Source organism: Pongo abelii, chromosome 10, assembly GCF_028885655.2.
Source record: "Pongo abelii isolate AG06213 chromosome 10, NHGRI_mPonAbe1-v2.0_pri, whole genome shotgun sequence".
Taxonomy (NCBI): domain Eukaryota; kingdom Metazoa; phylum Chordata; class Mammalia; order Primates; family Hominidae; genus Pongo; species Pongo abelii.
In genome coordinates this window covers 43,613,205-43,630,346 of record NC_071995.2, presented here as the reverse complement: position 1 = coordinate 43,630,346, position 17,142 = coordinate 43,613,205, and the positions used below count along the sequence as shown (strand labels likewise).

Genomic DNA, 17,142 nt, shown 5'->3' with positions numbered 1-17,142 from the left:
AAAGGGGAGAATAAACAGAACATTCTGAATTATTTCATTGTCCCTGATGGGGATAGCAATCATCAGTTAAATAAACCTTTCAGTTGACCAGTAACAAGAGAGCAATCTATTAATCAATTGCTTATTATAAATTATAAGTGAATGCTGGCTAAAAAAATCACGTAGACTAAGTTTTCAGTTTGAATCTTTTATTGCTGTGATAAAAATAGATGTTTCGAAGCATGTAAGTGCTTTCACAAATAGAATCAGATTTCAAATTCAGGAGTATGTTTCTTTTTTTCATCATTATAAATTAAGCTCCATCCTCTCATTTCCCTCAGTCTCCTTCCATCTAAAAGCAAAGTTTACAGTTTACTTCGGATTTCAGGATCAGGAATAAGTGTCTTCAGTCTTCTAACAGGCCATGCCTTATGCCTAGGCTGTCATACACATTCCAACATTTAATTTCATTTAATTCACTATGTTAATATTTATTTGCTGTACAAGACAAGGATTCTAAACTTATGATTTTTAAGTACGTCAAGGGATAGCCCGAAGTTAAAATCTTTTTTAAAAATTGGTCTGTGATGTACAATTTTATGCATGTTCACTCCTTTTTTTTTTTTTTTTGAGACAGAGTCTCACTCTGTCACCCAGGCTGGAGTGCAGTGGCACCATCTCGGCTCACTGCAACTTCTGCCTCCCAGGCCAAGTGATTCTTGTGCCACAGCTCCTGAGTAGCTGGGATTACAGGTGCGTGCCACCATGTCAGGCTCATTTTTTTGTATTTTCGGTAGACATGGAGTTTTATGTTGGCCAAGCTGGCCTCAAACTCCTGACCTCAAGTGGCCCACTCGCCTCAGCCTCCCAAAGTGCTGGAATGAATGTTCATTTCTAGTAGTAGAGTAGAAATCAAAGTGAGATTTACAGTGGTTGGAAATCTGCATAAGAGAACAGTACAATTTGCATCTTTCTAGATTTCTGTATCTTTCAAAATTTCTGTGCTTTCTGAGATTTGTACCCAAGGTTCACTGAAATATGATTCAGAAGGGATATCAAGCACCAAAAAAGGACTCATTTATTTACTTTCACCTTAATATTTTAGGTATTGAACACATTCTTAAAAACACTGGTCTGTAAGAAACTGGTGTTTTGAAAAATTGAAGTGTGTTGTAGTCTAGTATATTTATTTTGGACACATAGATCAAAGTTAGTTTCAGTCTTTTCAAGCTCTAAAATTTTGGTTCTGTGGTTATTTAAACAAAAACTATGTAAGAACTTTAAAGTGATTAAGTAAAAGTCTTTAGGTATGTCAGAATCCTCTTTACTTAGGGCAGAATGTTTCAGGGTGAACCTGTGGTAGCCTTTATGGCCCATAGCCTAATTGCCTGCCAGGGACACTAGAACAAATTGAAATTAATCATGTCCACTATGATTATCTTTAGTTTCAAGGAATTCATAGATGGTAAGCCTGTTGATTTATAAAATAATGATGATTATATAGAAATAGAATATTGAACAATGACACAATAATTGACATTAAGGAAGGCTGAAATTTTTGTTAATTTAAACTATCACTGTTAGATCCAACAATCTGAAATTAAACAAAAGACATTTGAACTGATGAAATGTATATAGAGCCAGTATGCTCAAGCTTACCTATTCAGTTAGGAAGTTATTTGTTTTACCCATATTGTGGGCAAAAACAATATATATTTATTGATAGCTTTTAATAAATGTATCTGAGTTTGCATACTTTAGGAAGGTAAAGGACAGAGAAGTCTTGACACACATTGTAGTAGTGACAATTGATTATGATTTCCTGCAGGCAAGATAATCTCCAACACATACAAACACACACAGGTTAAGTAAATGGGATTTATTGGCCAGGCATGATGGCTCACGCCTCTAATCCCAGCACTTTGGGAGGCCAAGGAGGGTGGATCACTTGAGCCCAGGAGTTCAAGACCAGCCTGGGCAACATGGTGAGGCCTCATCTCTACTGGGAAAAAAAAAAAATTAGCCAGGCATGGTGGAGTATGCCTGTAGTCCCAGCTACTTGGGAAGCTGAGGGAGGAAAGATTGGAGGATCACTTGAGCCTGGTGGGAGGTCGAGACTACAGTTTTCTGTGATTATGCCCCTGCACTTCAGCCTGGGTGACAAAATAAGACCCTATCTCAAAAAAAAGAGAGAAAGTAGGATTCATTATTTCCCACAGTTGCCGAGAAGTGATTAAAAATTTGGCCCTTAAAAATAAGGTCATGGTTTGAAGACACATGTTTAAAGCATTAAAGAGTTCTTAACACTATTTAATGGAACCTGCAGTATATGTGATGAGGATGTTCTTGATATCTGCTGGCATTCTTTTCCCTTTTACATAATATAAAATATTTCCCTTATCTTTTAAGTATTATTTTAAAAAATGTGATTAGTTTCCCATTATAAGCAGATTATTCTCCCTCCATTTTATACAAAATCATCCATTTTGTATAAAATGCCGACAGCTTCAGTATGAGAGAGTAAAGGTTAATGAAATCAAAATTGGGCAGTTGGCAAAGGCATGGTTTCTCTCATAAACTAGAAATGAAGTGTCTTATTAAGGTGACATGCAGTTCTTGAAGAAGTCAAACAACAGTGTTCAGCATAGATGAGGGTTATATTTTTGAATTAATAATAAATACCAAAAAATCAAGATGTGAGTTCTTATGTCTGGACTGCAAATGTGTTTTATATACAGGTGTTTCTTTATGCAGTAGGTGGAAATTTGTCCATTCTGGTTGTTAGACTACTTTTAAGTAATATAATTCAGTAAAGCTTTATTATCTGGAATTCTCAATCAATTTTTCCTCAAATTCTAATTTTAAAAAAATTAACCAGAACTAACCCAGACCCCTCTGTTACGTAGCTCTCTGTGAACAGTAATGTAAATGTACCTGTGCAGTACCACTAACATTAGTCCTTTATAATTTATAAAGTATTGTCAAATAAATTTTTTAAAGTTATTACACCTATGCAATAGATGATCAGGGCTCTCTCCATCTTCATCCTTAGTGTGAGTTGGAGTGATTGCTAGCTCCACAAGAACTTGAACTTGTAGCTAATTTTTTCAGATCCACCACTATTTTCACCCTGTGAATTAATCCTTTGGGAAATTTTTTAGTAGAGCAAAGAGGATTTTTGCATTGTGAACACCCATTACCTAAAGCATATATCTAAAAGAATTTAAGTACTCTGTTTACCAGTAAGGTAAATTAACATGCATTTCTTTGTGCCTAGTTTTAAATGTCAGAATATGTAAAATGATCCATATGGGTAGTTTACTGAGTTTTTTGTTTTTACACTAGATAAAGTGTTACCTGTTAATTGTCAGAATAAATTAAGATTACATGTAATTCTTCCCAACTGTTATCTTGGAGAACATGAAAGGATTTTAAGTAGTTTGATGAAATGCATTCTTACTGGGGGTTAATTTTATCACTGACAGCCATTTGTCCTTTAGGGATACACTCCTGAATGCTGGTATAAAGAACCACAGTTTCACTAATATGTATTAACAAAGGCTGTCTTGAAAGAACTGGTTAAATGTGATAGGGAACATGTGGGCTGACTGCAGGTGAACAATTAATTTGGAAGTACAGGTGAGGTACTTCCTCACCTTAGAACCATAAATGAAAAAGATAGGTCCTGGAAAAAGCTTTAAAATAAGCATTAGCCACTAATGGTATGCATTCCTAAGTCATCTTTATTTGATTTTGAACTAGAATTTTGTATAACATGCTCTATTTTTTTAGTAGAGAGATAGATGTTCGAGATTCTCACGAACAGGCAAACCTACCTATAAGCATAGGTGTTGAGATTTAGTTTTTAAGCACTTGTCTTAACACTTGTTTCTCTCTCTCTAAGAGGAGCTATCTATAAGCAGCCTATGTGATTGAGGATAGAGCAGCAGGAGGAAGCGAGAAATTAGAAATCGAGGATCCTGAATTCCCAAATAAGGAAGGTTTCTTGTTCTTACATTTAAATGTGGGTTTGTCTGAGCTGAGAATTTATAATGCTTCAGAATAGTAGGGTGTGTTTTACTGAAATCATTAGGAAGATTATTTTTTTCTATCAAAATTGCCTCCTTAACTGATACAACCTTAGTACAGAGCATTCACAGTAAAACATATGCTCTGTTTAATACACATTACGCTGTAAAGCAGTGAGCAAATTCCATTAATTTTGTAGCTGTATCATAAAGCCAGTGATGTTATTAGACTACTTGGTTATGAAACTGAATTAGATACTTTAAAAATTATTGAAATGAAAGTCAGTAATTCAAACAAGTGAATCATTGAAGGATATTTTGTTGTATATAAGGAATCAAAATGGTAAATAATTGAAGGATATTTTTATTGTATTTAAGGAAACAAAATTTGAGATAATTTTCTTCAAAATTAAAATAAAAAATAGAGTAAGTATTAGTTAAAATTTCTCTACATTTGTTTAAAATGTGAACTTTTAAAACCTCACAACTTGGAAATTTAATTGTAAATTTTACTCTGAAAACTAAAAACATCTTTGAGACCTTTCTGGATGGATATCTGCTGGATATAAGAGTGAGGCATCCTTGGGAGCTCCTTAAAATTAGGCCAGTCGGGGCCGGGTGTGGTGGCTCACGCTTGTAATCCCAACACTTTGGGAGGCCGATGTGGGCCAATCGCTTTGAGCTCAGGAGTTCAAGACCAGCCTGGGCAACATGGCAAAACCCGATCTCTACAAAAAATACAAAAAATTAGCTGGGCATGGTGGTGCATGCCTGTAGTCCCAACTACTTGGGAAACTGAGGTGAGGCCATCGCTTGAACCTAGGAGGTTGAGGTTGCAGTGAGCCGTGATGCCGCTGCACTACAGCCTGGGCAAGAGGGTGAGACCCTGTTTAAAAAAAAATTATGATGGCTGAGTCTGTGTCAAAGAAAATTAACTTATTTTTTGGTGTTAACTAAATTATCTTTAGGAAATTACATTTTATATAGATTGTGATCATATATGGTAGTAGTTTTCCTATTACTACTACTTTTTTTGTTTTGTTTTTCCTTTGTGTTTTTGTAATACCAGTGGAACCTTTTCTTAAAATGAAACTTTAGACAAATCTAAGACAATTATGCTTAAGGAAAAAAAAGGAGGAAAATCTTACTCAGAACTCTGTTTTTTGAAACAGATCAAGTGGAATGGCTCAGAGCAGGTGTGATGGCTCCTCCTGTAATCCCAACACTTTGGGAGGCTGAGGTAGGAGGATCGTTTGAGCACAGGAGTTCAAGATGAGCCTGAGCAACATAGTGAGACCCTGTCTCTATGAAAAAAGTTTAAAAAAAAAAAAGAAAAGAAAGCTAGGCACGGTGATACATGCATGTAGTCCCAGCTACTTGGGAGAGTAAAGTGGAAGAATTGCTTGAGCCCCAGGAGTTCAAGCCTGCAGTAAGCTGTGATCAGGTGACTGCACTCCAGTGTGAATGACAGAGTGAAAACCCTATCTTAAAAAAAAAAGTAACAGCTTAGATTAAAACTGTCTTAATTCAAAATTGTAAAGGAAGGCTGGGCACAGCAGCTCACGCCATTAACTCCTCCAAGGCAGGTTGATCGCTTAAGCCCAGGAGTCCAAGACCACCCTGGGCAACATGGTAAAACCCCATCTCTACGAAAAATACAAAAATTAGCTGGGTATGGTAGCATGCACCTGTAGTCCCAGCTACTCAGGAGGCTGACATGGGAGGATCATCTGATCTCAGTCTGGGAGGCAAAGGCTGCAGTGACCCATGATAGTGCCACTGCACTCCAGCCTGGGTAACAGAGCGAGACCCTGTCTCAAAAAATTTAAAAAATGAAGAAAGAAAAAATTGTAAAGGAAAGAATGCAATTTAGCTGATGTCAATAGAGGAAATTTAATAAAGAAAAAATGAGATTGTATGATTTGAGAGTCTTTGAAAGATTTGATGCATCTGATACAAATTTCTTGAACACGTGACTTTCTTTGGCTCTTAGTGTCAGAGATCAAAATAGCTAAAATAATGAAGTACTTGGATTTCCATCTACGTCATAAACTTTGCAAATTCCAATAAAAATTGTTAAGAACTCATGTCTCTCACGTGTATATGTATCATATTGTGGTTGTCTTTTGTTAATTAACCAAGTTTTTTTGTTACTAAAACTAGTTGATTACAAGACCTTACATAATATTTAGTATATGCCACACTTTCTTCTAGGAATTATTTATTCCCATAAAAACCTTAGAGGTAAGTTATTTTTTCTCATTTTCACAAATAAGATTACTGAGGCACAGACAGACTGTAGCTTGCTCAAGTTTACCTAAAAGATACGAAAGTAGTACAGTAAATTCACGGCTTCTACACATCCTAGTTTTTACAAAAAAAGAAATTTTCATTTATTACTGTATAACCTTTTATTAACGTTTCTCTAAATTTCCCTTTAAAATAGGAATAAAAAATATATTTTGAAGCTCTTGTAAAAATAGGAAGCACTAGAAGTATTTCACTTTTAATTTTATTTATCTATGTTTCAGAGATGGGATCTCACTCTGTTGCCTAGGCTGCAGTACTGTGGTGTGATCATGGCTTACTGCAGCCTCGAACTCCTAGGCTCAAGGAATCCTCCTGCCTTGGCCTCTCAAAGTGTTGGCATTACAGGCATGCACCACCATGCTCAGCCAGATTTCAACTTTTAAATATTTTTGAAAACCGTAAATGTAGCATTAATATAATCTCTAAGAAATTTCATACAGGGTATGCCACTGGGATAAACAACAATAGTTAAGATGTTAAGTTCTCCGAACTAGACAATGCATTATTAAAAAATATATGAACTTCTTTGTTGCTGAAGCAAAGCTTCTTAAGGTCAGGTTTTCTATAGGGAAAATAATAGCCTCCTAAATCCATAATACTTAAAAGTAGGCTAAACTGGCTTCTTCCAGTCTGAACCAATTTAATATAGTAAGGTCACATTTCCTAATTCAGATGTGGTAAAGCTTTTTTCCCATTGAAGCCCACTTAAAAGAGAAAGAAAATAGTAACTTAGCCCATATTTTGGCTGCTCCCAAAGTGACTTGTGAGTGTTGTGAAAATGTGTTAAATGATCAAGGACCGTACACAATCTGCTCTACTTTTACTTGTATAAGCATGTCTTGATACATGGTAAAACCCAGAAAGGCAAAGATCACATTTTTTACATAGGAATGATATATCTAGTTTCCATTACTATCTTTGAGACTATTGCTATTAGATTGTTAAAATTCCGTTTTATTTTTGTAACCATAAGTATTAAAATATCACGTTTTGGTAAGCTCTTTGCAGAGTTTTCCCTCCTACCCTAATAGAAAATACACTTCATCTTAAATTCTTTAAATAATGTAAACCCATTCTTACACAAATATTTAGTAGTTTTATCACAGAAACTCTTATAGTTGATGCACAGGAATTTTAAAAGGACAGGAAATAAAGCAAGATAATAATGATGACTTATAATCATAGAATCACTTAAGGACTAATTTCCTAAATAAATAAAGAGCACCTATAACTCAATTTGAAAAAGAGTAGCAACTTTATAAAAACGTAAGCAAAGAACTTGAATAGACAGCTTAAAGAAAAGGAACTTTGAATAGTCCTTAAAAATAGGAAAATATGCTCAACCTTACTCCTATAAAAGGAAATGTAAACTAGAAAACTCTTATTCCTATTATGCTGTTAAGGATAAGGCAGCTCTGAATTACTAATATGAATCAATCTTAAGTTTATATACTAAAAAGATACGCATATATGCATATGCAATGGATATCCACAAAAGGTTATGTAAGACACTGCCTCTGGAGTGGCCATCTAGGTGGCTGAGGGGAGGGGTGGAGGAGTACTTCATTTTCTTCATATATTTCAAATGTTTTTATTGCTGGCACAACTGCCTATTTAATGTAACTAATTTGGGGGGAAAATATTAAGTCATAGAATATTAAAATTTGTGAGGGACCTTCTGGAGCCATTTGGAGTGGCCCAAGTTTAGCATAACAGCCAGCTTTACATCACAGAACTGCTGTTGTCAGCCCAACTCATCTTTCACTATGCTAGTAGTTCTCAACTGGGCAGCATATCTTAATGGGATTTTAATAACAGATTCTGTCTTGTTCATCATTGTATTCCAATTATCTGGCATACAGGAGGTATTCAGTAAATGTTTGAATGAATGAAACAAATTTAAGGTATAAAAATATTTTTTACTTTCGAAGATAGAGATGAAAATAATTTTATTATAGAAAATTTACAATTGTATTTATAATTTTGATCTAAAGAAACATTTGTAAAGATACAATTTGTTAATCACTTTTCAGACACTGGCTTCATGTCCTATTGACCGTAAACCTTTTCAGGCTGTGTTTAAATTCAGTGCATTGGAAGGTTATGTTAAGGTAAGTCTTTTTATTCTGCAACATGAATTATGTAAAAATTAATTGAAGCTGTTTGACTTTGATTTCCAGTTTGTGTATATTTGAAAATTGTTCAACTTAAGGTTTAATATGTTATTTTAATCCTCCTTAGCATGATAAATTTATACCTTTCAAGTAATATACTTAAATTCTGAACCTTTTATTCATTTGCCCCCTAAAGAGGGCATATCCATAATGATCACCTTGTAATATACCACAAAATGTATTAGATCTCTGATCATCTGAAGGACGTTTCCTACTAAGGCTTAATTATAAAATACTTAACATTTTAGAATATCTTGAATGTGAGGACTTGTTCCCATATTTCAAACAATTTAATTGGATAGCACTTTGAATACATGTTTTCCATTGAAAAAATGTTTGAAATGAAGTATTAGATTCAAAGACCAACTCCCACAAAACCTTAAGTCCAAAATAACTGAAAACTGTGTTTTCCTGAAAAACATAATTTTGAAATTAGCCAATAAAATTAAATTCTGCTTACCTCATTAATGTTACTTACTGTTGTGAGCCATGATTATGATTTGTATTTATGTTAACTTTTTGCTTACCTGAAAAAACAAAAAAAACATGTCTGAGTTGAGTAAGAAGAAAAGAGAAAAGGAGAAGAGTAGTAGTTAAGTATATGAGAAAGATTTCTTGATGTATCACTACCAAGTCATGAATGAAAAATAGCTAAAAATGAGAGTACTCAATATAAACATAAGTGATGCCGTTAATAGGAGAAACAAACCGTTTTTAGGTAGCACTGTTAGCTTTTGTCCACTTGGTTACTGTCTATGTAAGTAGAAAAGGGGATGGAAGCATTGTACAACTATTTAATTATTTGTATTTCTCAGTGTAGGTTCTTATAATTTGTTTTGATATATTTTTACCAGATGAATCTTGATGCAAGGTACAAACAGGACTGCAATTCAAATAAACGGTTTGCTTGTTGTAAAACTTTGCCATCAATGCAAATTAGTTTATATCTCAGAAAAAAGATAAAACATTATGGAAGTGTAATATAGTAAGTGTGGCTTTTCCTGAAGACATACTCTCCATTTTTCCAAATGCTGATTGTGTGTATAATTACATTGCAAAAGATTCATTAGTGTAAAGTAGATTCCAAATATATTTTTCTGTGAAATTATGTTTTCTTGCTTAGAATAAAATTTTGTTTATTTGATAGAGTTTGTATTTTACTTAAAAGTTTGGTACAGTGCTAGTTTAATTTTGTTTAACTTAAAAGGTATTTCTTGGCACATGAGATATCTTCCACATTGTCTTAAGTGCCTTCCCTAGACCTTTACTTCTTTCAAATCTTCACTTCATTATCTTTCTCCCTTTACAATTGAACTTCTTGAATTCTACATCTACCTCTTCTCAATTATTACTCACTTTTCAGTTCCCATAGAACATTTACCTCTATTATCTTATTTTACAAACACTACCCTCACCAAGGTCCAGGCTCAGACTTCCACATTCCATAGTTTGTTTTCTGCTGACTACCCTCTACTTCCTTCGGCTTCTAAAACATCCTTCTCTTGTGGGTATGTATATATGTATGTATGTATGAATGATTGTTTTACTTCTCTGTCCTTTCACAATCTTCTTTGTCATATCCCTACCCTCCTGTTCCTTTTCTTAATCATTAGGGCTCATAGGATCTTCATTTAAATTCTCTCAGTATACTTTCTTTCTAAGTCTTCTCAGCTATTATATACTTCAGTAGCTTTAAGTACTGCCTATATTTGGATGCTTCTAAAATTCTGTCACTATCCTAGACTTCTTTACTGAGAGCCAGACCTGTATTTACAACCACTTGTGCATCTCTATCTGGAATACCAACAAAATCTAACATTAACAACTCCAAATTAATCACATTCCCTACCCCTTTCCCCAGCCCCAGTTGTTAATGGAATCACAGCCCCAGTCACCAAGATCAGAAATATCTGGGACTTTTCCAGTTTTCTCTCCCTCATCTGTTTTTTTTCTGCTCAATGTCTTAAATATGTTTCTTCTTTATCCCTCCATTGTTGCCTCTTTGTAGACCCCATTCTTTCATCTAACTAGTGCTGTCTGATAGAAGTATACTATAAGCCACTAAATAACTAAAATGTTAAGTAGGCATCCTAAAATAATAAAAAAATGAAATAAATGGAATGATTTATTTTTAATCCAATATATCTAATGTATTAGCCCAACATGTAATATTTTAAAATTATTATTATTGAGAGATTTTACATTCTTTTAAAAAATTATACTAAGTCTTTGAAATCTTGTGTCTATTTTATACTTGTGGCACATTCCAATTTAGATGAGCCACATTCCAAGCACTGAGTAGCCATATGTGGCTAGTGACTGTTGTCTTGGACAGCATAGATCTAGTCTATCTTAAGAGCTTTCTTTTTGATTTCCTGGTTTTTATAGTCTCTCCTTAACTGGTTGATTCTCCATATCACACCAAAGTTATCTTCCTAAAAACAAATTTGATCATCGCATTCACTTGCTTTAAAAAGTCCACTTACTCTCTGATGCCTGTAGATGTTATTCAAGAACCTTTACAGTCGAGTCCTAACACATTTCACCAATTTCACATCTAGCTACTCTGTTTTTCCCTGTCTACATTGGCTTCTCACTGTTCCTTACAACTCTGTTCTTTCCTCCACCTATAATATTTTTTTCTTAGACCAATTCCTAACTATCCTTTAAGACCAACTCGTATATCATCTACTCATTAAAGTCTTCTGTGACATCCTCAGTTAATTTCTGAGTCCTATATGTATATACAAATCTGTGTTCATATCTCTGTTATAAGCACTTAATCTATTTATGCTTAGCTGTCACTGTTTTGTTTCCCCAGAGCTAAGCACACTTACTAAGCTTATGGTTTAGCATGCTTGAATGAATAAGCATATGTATTTAGACTACACTTTTTAATTGGACAATTTTGTTTCTGTAATTTTAATCATTTCAAGGAAGAATTTAAAGTTATTTGTAATGCTGGATTGTTGCTCTCAATTGATTTTGCTTTTCTCATAGGTTCAAGTAAAAAAACAGCTGAGAGAAACAAAAGACAAGAAAAATGAAAACTCATTTGAGAAACAGGTCTCCTGTCATGAAAATTCTAAAAGCTGTATAAGGTTAGTGATTAACTTTAGAAGTGGAATGCAAATGAGTGGAACAGAAGTGAACTAGTACAAAAAGGGTATTAAAAAAAAATGAAGTGGGGTTTAAATGTATTTAATCACTTATTCAAAAGCACACAGTTGATAATTTAAGGAGGGACTAGCTGAAATCTGAGAATCTAATGTGAGCTCTACTCTGTTTTTGGTGAAGAATTGGTTCTGGCTGGGCATGGTGGCTTACTCCTATAATCCCAGTGCTTTGGGAGGCTAAGGTGAGAGGATCACATGAGACCAGGAGTTTGGTACCAGCCTGGGGAACATAGGACCGTCCTCCCCTCCTCTGTCTCTACTAAAAAATAACACAAAATAAAAAAATTAAAAGAATTCGTTCTTTTCAGTTTATTTCTGAATCTGTTTTAGACCAAACCTTTTGTAAAATAAAATGTTCAGCAATGTAAAATTTCTGAATGCTGGCCAGGTGTGGTGGCTCACACCTGTAAGGCTAGCACTTTGGGAGGCTGAGGTGGGAGGATCACTTAGCTCAGGAGTTCAAGACCAGCCTAGGCAACATAATGAGACCCTGTCTCTACTAAAAATTTAGAGATTAGCCGGGCATGGTGACACATGGCTGCAGTTCCAGCTACTCAGGAAGTTGAGGCAGGAAGATATCTTGAACCCAGGAATCTGAGGCTGCAGTGAGCTATGATCACACCAGTGCATTCCAGCCTGAGCAACAGAGCAAGACTCTGTCTCAAAAACAAACCAAAATTCTGAATGCTTACCCTCATTTTTGTACTTAATCACATACCAATGTTAAACACCTAATAGATAAGCATTGGTGCTCATACCACACTGTGAATAGCACTGATCGAGTTATTTATGGACAAAAAGTACGGAATACCTAATGGGGTAGCACAACATTCTTCATCAGTTATAATTTAAACTGTTTATTAACCTTCACATACTGCTTTCCTGTGTTGCAGCAGGCACTTGCTATCTACTATAACTGTTTATGTTAAAACATTTTTTTAAATATATAGGTTTCTTTTTTTTAGTTGCTATTAAAACCATTGCCTATTTTAACATAAATGCCTAGAAATGCGGTGTTTAATACTTGAGTTTAGTAGGTGTTTAACACATTTTTGAAGTAAATTGAATATGAGTAGTACACTGGAAATTAAGTAATGCTTAAATAACTTGTTCTAATACATTTGAAACTTAAGCTCATTTTGATCTGAAATGTATTTAGAGCTGTCCAAGAATTGAATTTTTAAGTCAATATGTTGTCAGATTCATAATTAAATCTATGATTCATTAGTACTTTTCATCAGAATACTAATTTCTTAAAAGAGTAAGTTTATTTAGTTCCTAAAACAGTTGGCAGTAGTCACTGAGGTTTATTCAACCTATCACTAATTTATAACACTGTAGCTCCTTAGATGTTAACTTTTGGGGAGTTGTGGCATTCTTTAAGAATGTGAAGAATGATTCAGATCCCTTCTGCTAGAAAAATACACGTTTACAGACATAAAACTTTGTATATGATTTCAAGGTATTCATGGAATACCCACTCCAAGAGCCTACCCATGAGCCCCAAAGTTAGTAACTGCATTAGACCAAATTTTATAATTATTTCTGAAAAATACTTATCAGCTTTGGTTCTTGCATTTGTATTTACATAGTAGATAGTAGTACACTTTTCCCAGGCATAGTGAAGAAATACCTTTTGGTAGAAATACTTTAATTCTTGATACAACTCATATCACTGGCTGTGACAGTATCATAGATGTGCCTTTTTTGTGTGTTTTTTTTTTTTTTTTTTTTTTTTGCTCCCTCAAAATTACCCAATTCTCTTGGCTCTTGCCAAGGGTGTAGTGGTCATCACAGAATGACCTATAAGGCTCACAGCTCTTATTTGAGTCTAACATAGCAAAAGTCGTCCCCATATTTAACTGCTTTTTCTGAGATTTGTCATAAGGAAATAACAGCTGCAAAATTAATAATTTGCCTTTGCCCACCAAGGCATAGCTTAACTATTTTTCCCAAGGTGGAAAATCTCTGTCAGCTGTTGGATATTTACATTATACTCTTTTTTGGAGTTTTGGATGTTTTTAGTAGTCCTGTCATTCAGTCTTCTGTTTACTGAATGCTTGGTCTTCCAACACACAGACAAACTCCATTCAATTTTCCTCTCCCTTCCAAAGCAATAAAACCCTGGGACCTCTCTCTTTCTGATACTTTTTACCAGTTCCAAAGAAGGCATTGCAGTGGCATTTTGTTTCTTGGTAGTGAACCTCCATTTTAAGTCATTGTAGAGAATGGTAACTGAGTGAGGAGTGGAACTAATCATGCTTTCTTTGCTAGAATTTCCTAATGGTCCTTTTAAAAAGGATAATATCTGCTTACCTCTACTCTGCATGGCTCAATAGCCAGTCAGTCATGATCAGTCAGTAAGATTATTGTTTAAAGACTGAGATGAGGCCAGACGTGGTGGCTCATGCCTGTAATCCCAGCACTTTGGGAGGCTGAGGTGGGAGAATCACTTGAGATCCGGGGTTTGAGACCAACCTGGGCAACATAGTGAGACCTCGTGTCTAGTAAAAAAAAATAAGAAGAAGAAGAAGAAGAAAAAATATATTAGCCAGGCATGGTAGCTTACACCTGTAATTCCAGCACTTAGGGAGGCCAAGGCAGGAGGATCACTTGAGCCCAGGAGAGAACAGCCTCAGGAACAAAGGGAAACTCTGCAAAAATAGAAAAATTAACCTGTCAAGGTGGTGCATACCTGTAGTCCCAGCTACTCAGGAGGCTGAGCTGGGAGGATTGCGTCCGCCCAGGAGGTCAAGACTGCAGTGAGCCGTGATTGCACCACACCCGTCCAGCCTGGGTGTCAGCAAAATCCTGTCTCAAAAAAAAAAAAAAGACTGAGATAATACAACTCAATAGATATTAAAACCTAACTTGACATTCTAATATCTCATAGGAGTCTGTGAGAATATCCTTAAACCATTTGCCAGATTTCAGCATAGTTACCAAAATCAGTGCATGATAGATTTCATTTTGAAGAAGGAGAATGAGTTGAAAATAAGTGAGCAAAATGACAGTTTTTTTCTTAATTCTTTCCTGTCTTTATTGATGTTTACAGAAGAAAAGCCATCGTAAGAGAAGATCTATTAAGTGCAAAAGTTTGTGACTTGAAGTTGATACATAGTAAGTTACTTTTTGCTTTTGTATTCTACCTTTTTTTGTTGTTTTTTAATTTAATGGTTGTGTCAGAGTTCTCATCAGTAACACTTCAGGCTGGAAAATAGTCCTCAGAGCTGTGTACATTGTGTTAAATCCTACATAAATTTTGTTTTCATGGAGCAATTTATACTGTTTTCTGCCCCTTTTTTTCTTCTTGCTCCTCTTAGAAGGGGTGTGTGTGTGCGTGTGTTGGGAGAAAAGAGTGTTTCACGATTTCGTGGTGTTGACCAGCTCATACTGTGGCCTTATTCCACCCATTAGTGCAGAAGTCCTTAGGGGAGATGAGATTAAATACCTTGTGGGCCAGTTACTGTAAGCAGTAGCAAAGGAAGACTGTGACAGCAAGAAAGTAATTCACAGTTCCTGAAGGAAATTGTAGTTTGGCCTCTAGCTAATTTGAAACTTTAGAAATAAAGCACCTCTAACGTATTTAGCTACATGAGCAGTTAAATATTCTTGTCTTCTCTTTTTGTCTGGTACATGATTTTCTAATACACAGGAAGGCTTTGCAGCAGAGCCTGAATAAAAATGACAACATCCATAGTTGTTTGTGACTCCTCCTTGGGGGTTCAGGCTGTTTATTCTGTCCCAAAGAACATCTTACTATGATCTGTTTGTAAGCAAGGAGGTGGGCATTTATTTTCCAGACTAAGTCACAGTGAATTTCCACTTACAGCTAGAACTAGTGAATTAGTGAGCTGTGAAAGAATTAATTTATTGTTTTCAAAAGTGAATAACTTCATTTTTTATGCATTATGAATACCAAGTTTTGTTGGTTTTTTGTTGGTTTTGTTTTTGATTAGAATTAATATGATCCCTCAGGTTAGATTTACAGATTAACAAACGTTCTACCTTTGAAATTTTACTATTAAAGTGAAATTGAAACAAAAGTTGTTTTGATCTCTGGACTTTTGTAGTTAAAAACGCATTTTTCTTTTGTCAGCTTTAGATATGAAAACAGTCTTTGCTTTTCTGTGTCATTGCTGTAGATTAGCATTCTTTTTTTATGAATAGCATTTGCTTGCCAATTCTAAGAACCAATATAAAATTTACTGCTGAGGAAGATTAAATGGTGTTACAGATTTTCTCTAGATAATTTGGCCCACTAAATTATTCTAGTCTTAGTTTTAAGACCACTGACCACTGTAATTTTCTTAAAGTGTATATCTCTTGCCTGGGCTCATTTTTAGAAGGTGAAATACAGGAAAATCTTAAATTCCATATGCTTCAGTATAGTAAAGCTCATTTATAAGCATCTATGATTAATTCTGATTTGAGATTTTGTTTTACTGTTTAGAATGTGGAATATTAGATTGGATAGCTATTTTAAAATTATAATGAGGAAAAAAACAATTTCTGCCAGAAGGTTAACATTGTCTAAGGCCTGTAACTCAATACTGTATCTACTTAAGATGCCTGAAGTCATTTGTTTGGTTTAGGATAGGCAGAAATACTCATTATACTTTGAGTGGCTAATACAAGAGTGCTGATGCCGAGGTAATTATGAGCAAATGTCTTCACTGACCAACCTGGACTGATCTGAAGGGAACTGGCTATAGTAGTTACCCCTTGTCCATGGGGGATATGTTCCAAGTAGATGCCTGAAACTACAGATAGTACCAAACTCTGTGTATATTATGTTTTTTCCTATATGTACATACCCATGATAAAGTTTAATTTATAAATTAGGTGGTGGAAAGATTAACGATAATGAATAGTAATATAGAACAATTATAACAATATACTGTAATAAAAGTTAGGTGAGTGTGGGCTCTCTCAAAATTTCTTACTGTACTTACTCTTCTTACTTACTCTTCTTGTGATGAAGGTAGAGTGACACAAGATTTCATCATGTTATTCAGAATGGTGTACAATTTAAAACTTAAGAATTGTTTGTATCTGGAATTTTCCATTTAATATTTTTAGGCTGCATTTGACCACAGGTAACTGAAACTGCAGAAAGAGACACCATGAATAAGGGGGGACCGCTTTACTCATGGATTATCCATTTAGTTATTAATAGTTTTGCTATGATGTTACTTTTTACTAGGGAAATTTGATAAGTCTAACATGGTCAGTTTTTCTTCCTATGTTGAAATAGATTATTTACTGGATGAAGTAGCTTATATTTAGGTATTACATTTGATGAAAATTATTCAGGTTTAAATTCTAGATTCATACTCAATACATACTCAGTCTTGGATGTTCATACTCGGAGAAGCACAAGGGAATTGAGATCACTCATACATTCAACAAATACCTAACTACTGAGCACAGTGACTCTTAGGGGTATAGTAGTGAACAAAAACAACAAAGTGC

The 17,142-nt window shown here is 34.8% G+C and overlaps 1 protein-coding gene and 1 long non-coding RNA gene across 7 annotated transcripts in view; one reads left to right on the top strand and one right to left on the bottom strand.

Moving 5' to 3' along the window:
• The window catches only part of SCAF11 (SR-related CTD associated factor 11), a 79,343-nt gene that overhangs the window by 38,461 nt on the left and 23,740 nt on the right, over nt 1-17,142 (top strand). The window contains exons 2-6 of one of the 5 annotated variants that reach the window (XM_024256677.2): nt 3,884-5,247; nt 6,222-6,251; nt 8,351-8,428; nt 11,492-11,592; nt 14,723-14,787. In XM_024256677.2, the coding sequence (XP_024112445.2) occupies nt 5,209-5,247; nt 6,222-6,251; nt 8,351-8,428; nt 11,492-11,592; nt 14,723-14,787 (313 nt within the window). In that variant the 5' untranslated portion in view covers nt 3,884-5,208. Of the gene's footprint in view, nt 1-3,883; nt 5,248-6,221; nt 6,252-8,350; nt 8,429-8,522; nt 9,477-11,491; nt 11,593-14,722; nt 14,788-17,142 lie in introns of those variants that run through there. The other 4 variants (XM_054527178.2, XM_054527179.1, XM_024256675.3 and 1 more) reach the window with 4 other exon arrangements.
• Nucleotides 176-16,776, bottom strand: LOC129049111 (uncharacterized). Of its 2 annotated transcripts, none has more exons than XR_008511912.1 (4): nt 16,623-16,776; nt 14,363-14,478; nt 13,984-14,171; nt 176-331 (listed from the first exon to the last, which is right to left on the bottom strand). It is a non-coding gene; the product is annotated as an uncharacterized LOC129049111 (long non-coding RNA). The 2 variants fall into 2 exon arrangements; XR_010135756.1 differs by having other exon boundaries at nt 16,636-16,776.